Raw genomic sequence first — 1,461 nt, 5'->3', positions numbered from 1 at the left:
AGCGGTGGGAAGAACACAGGCTCTAGATAACCTTGCGCACGAAGGCTGCCGCTGCGCCGACCTGACGCACGGGGCCCGGATGTGGAGGGTTCACGCGCGCCAACGCCCGCGCTCTTCCCTTGCACCCAGCTGCCAACGGTCACCTCACCCTTGGGCGCTTTGCCTGCGGCCATGTCCAGCGACATCAAGAACTTCTAGAGGCCTGATTCCTACACACTCCACACACTCCACTCCAGGCCACCCGCTCTCATGGGCAGCTACCTGACCACTCCCAACTCCGCGCCGCCACCTCTCGCCCAGGGGCGCCGGACACCGGGGCCCCGGCCCGCCCCGGCCCAGGACGGCTTGCGGCGCCTCCACAGTGGGCGCTGCCTCCGCACCGGACCCTTCCCCGAGATGCCGCCAGACTGGGAGCCCGCCAAACCCCAGAGGATGGTCCCTGAGGCCTGGAGGCGCCTTCCTCCCAAGCTGCCCCCGAAGACCATCATGGGGCCGGATCTTTCCGGTGCATGGGAGAGCTACATGAAACGGTGGCTTTGGAGTGCCCGGCACCCAAGACGGATCTGGAGCCCCGTGACCATCAAGATCACGCCTCCTGAACGGAGTGGGAGCCCCAGGGCGTCCTCTGGTCCGGGAGTCCGCTCCGCAGGCCGTCCACCCTACGAGGAGCGCCCAGACCCCTGTGCCAAGGAGACCGTGCTGAGGGCACTCAGCCAATGCAAGAAGGGGAACAGGAAGTTTGATGGGCCGCTCTGGTTTGAGATTCCAGAGAGCACAACGAGCAGGAGGCGGAACAAAGAGCCCAAGCCATCGGCCTTCAAGCCCCTGATCAAAAATGGAGTGGTCCCTTCCTTTGTGCCCAGGCCAGGGCCTCTGAACAGAAGCCTCCTCTCCTGCAACTACAACGTCTGCAAGGAGAACGCTGATCCCGGGCTTGATGTTCTGTCTGGCGCCCCCCCTACTGCCGGGACAGGTCAGTGCATGCCACAAATCCTCAGCTAGAGATCTGGGAGAAGATGCAGCTCTCCTGGGGTCTCAGGCCGGCCTCCAGTGCACAAGAGCAGTGCCAGTAGGGTCTCATTCGCCCCTGAGGATGCCCATCCTGCTGACCCCTTTGACTCTTAAGAGTCAGGGCCCTGCTCCCCACCTCCTGAGACTCAAACCTACATATCTGCTCTCATCTTACTGACCCAAGCATGTGTCCCCGACATAGTATTGCTACAGCCCACAGACCTGCCAATCCCCAAGACTGCCTGTCCTTCTAGAGCCCTCACGGAAGATTTTTGATGTCAAAACCCTTGCCTTCCCTGCCTGCCCACTCCTTCCTGCCTTTCCCCTTGCTTTTCCGGAAGGCATGCTTCTTCCCCACCTCCCTGTTAGCCCAGTTTGTATAGTTCAATATTTGATCTCATTAAAAACAATATTGATATTTAAAAAGGAGCTTTTCAGGCAAAAATAAAG

The 1,461-nt window shown here is 60.2% G+C and overlaps 1 protein-coding gene across 1 annotated transcript; it reads left to right on the top strand.

The window, feature by feature from the left end:
• Nucleotides 1-249: 249 nt before the first annotated feature.
• Nucleotides 250-1,002, top strand: POM121L12 (POM121 transmembrane nucleoporin like 12). Its single transcript, XM_014829411.3, has one exon. The coding sequence runs from the start codon at nucleotides 250-252 to the stop codon at nucleotides 1,000-1,002; it is 753 nt and encodes a 250-aa protein (XP_014684897.3).
• Nucleotides 1,003-1,461: the final 459 nt, after the last annotated feature.

The sequence above is a fragment of the Equus asinus genome, chromosome 1 (assembly GCF_041296235.1).
Source record: "Equus asinus isolate D_3611 breed Donkey chromosome 1, EquAss-T2T_v2, whole genome shotgun sequence".
Taxonomy (NCBI): Eukaryota; Metazoa; Chordata; class Mammalia; order Perissodactyla; family Equidae; genus Equus; species Equus asinus.
Note: the sequence above shows the minus strand (reverse complement) of the source record. Positions and strands in the feature narration are given on the sequence as shown.

Coding starts and splice junctions, on each gene's coding strand:
- POM121L12 (XM_014829411.3), top strand. CDS start 250: ATGGGCAGCTACCTGACCACTCCCAACTCCGCGCCGCCACCTCTCGCC.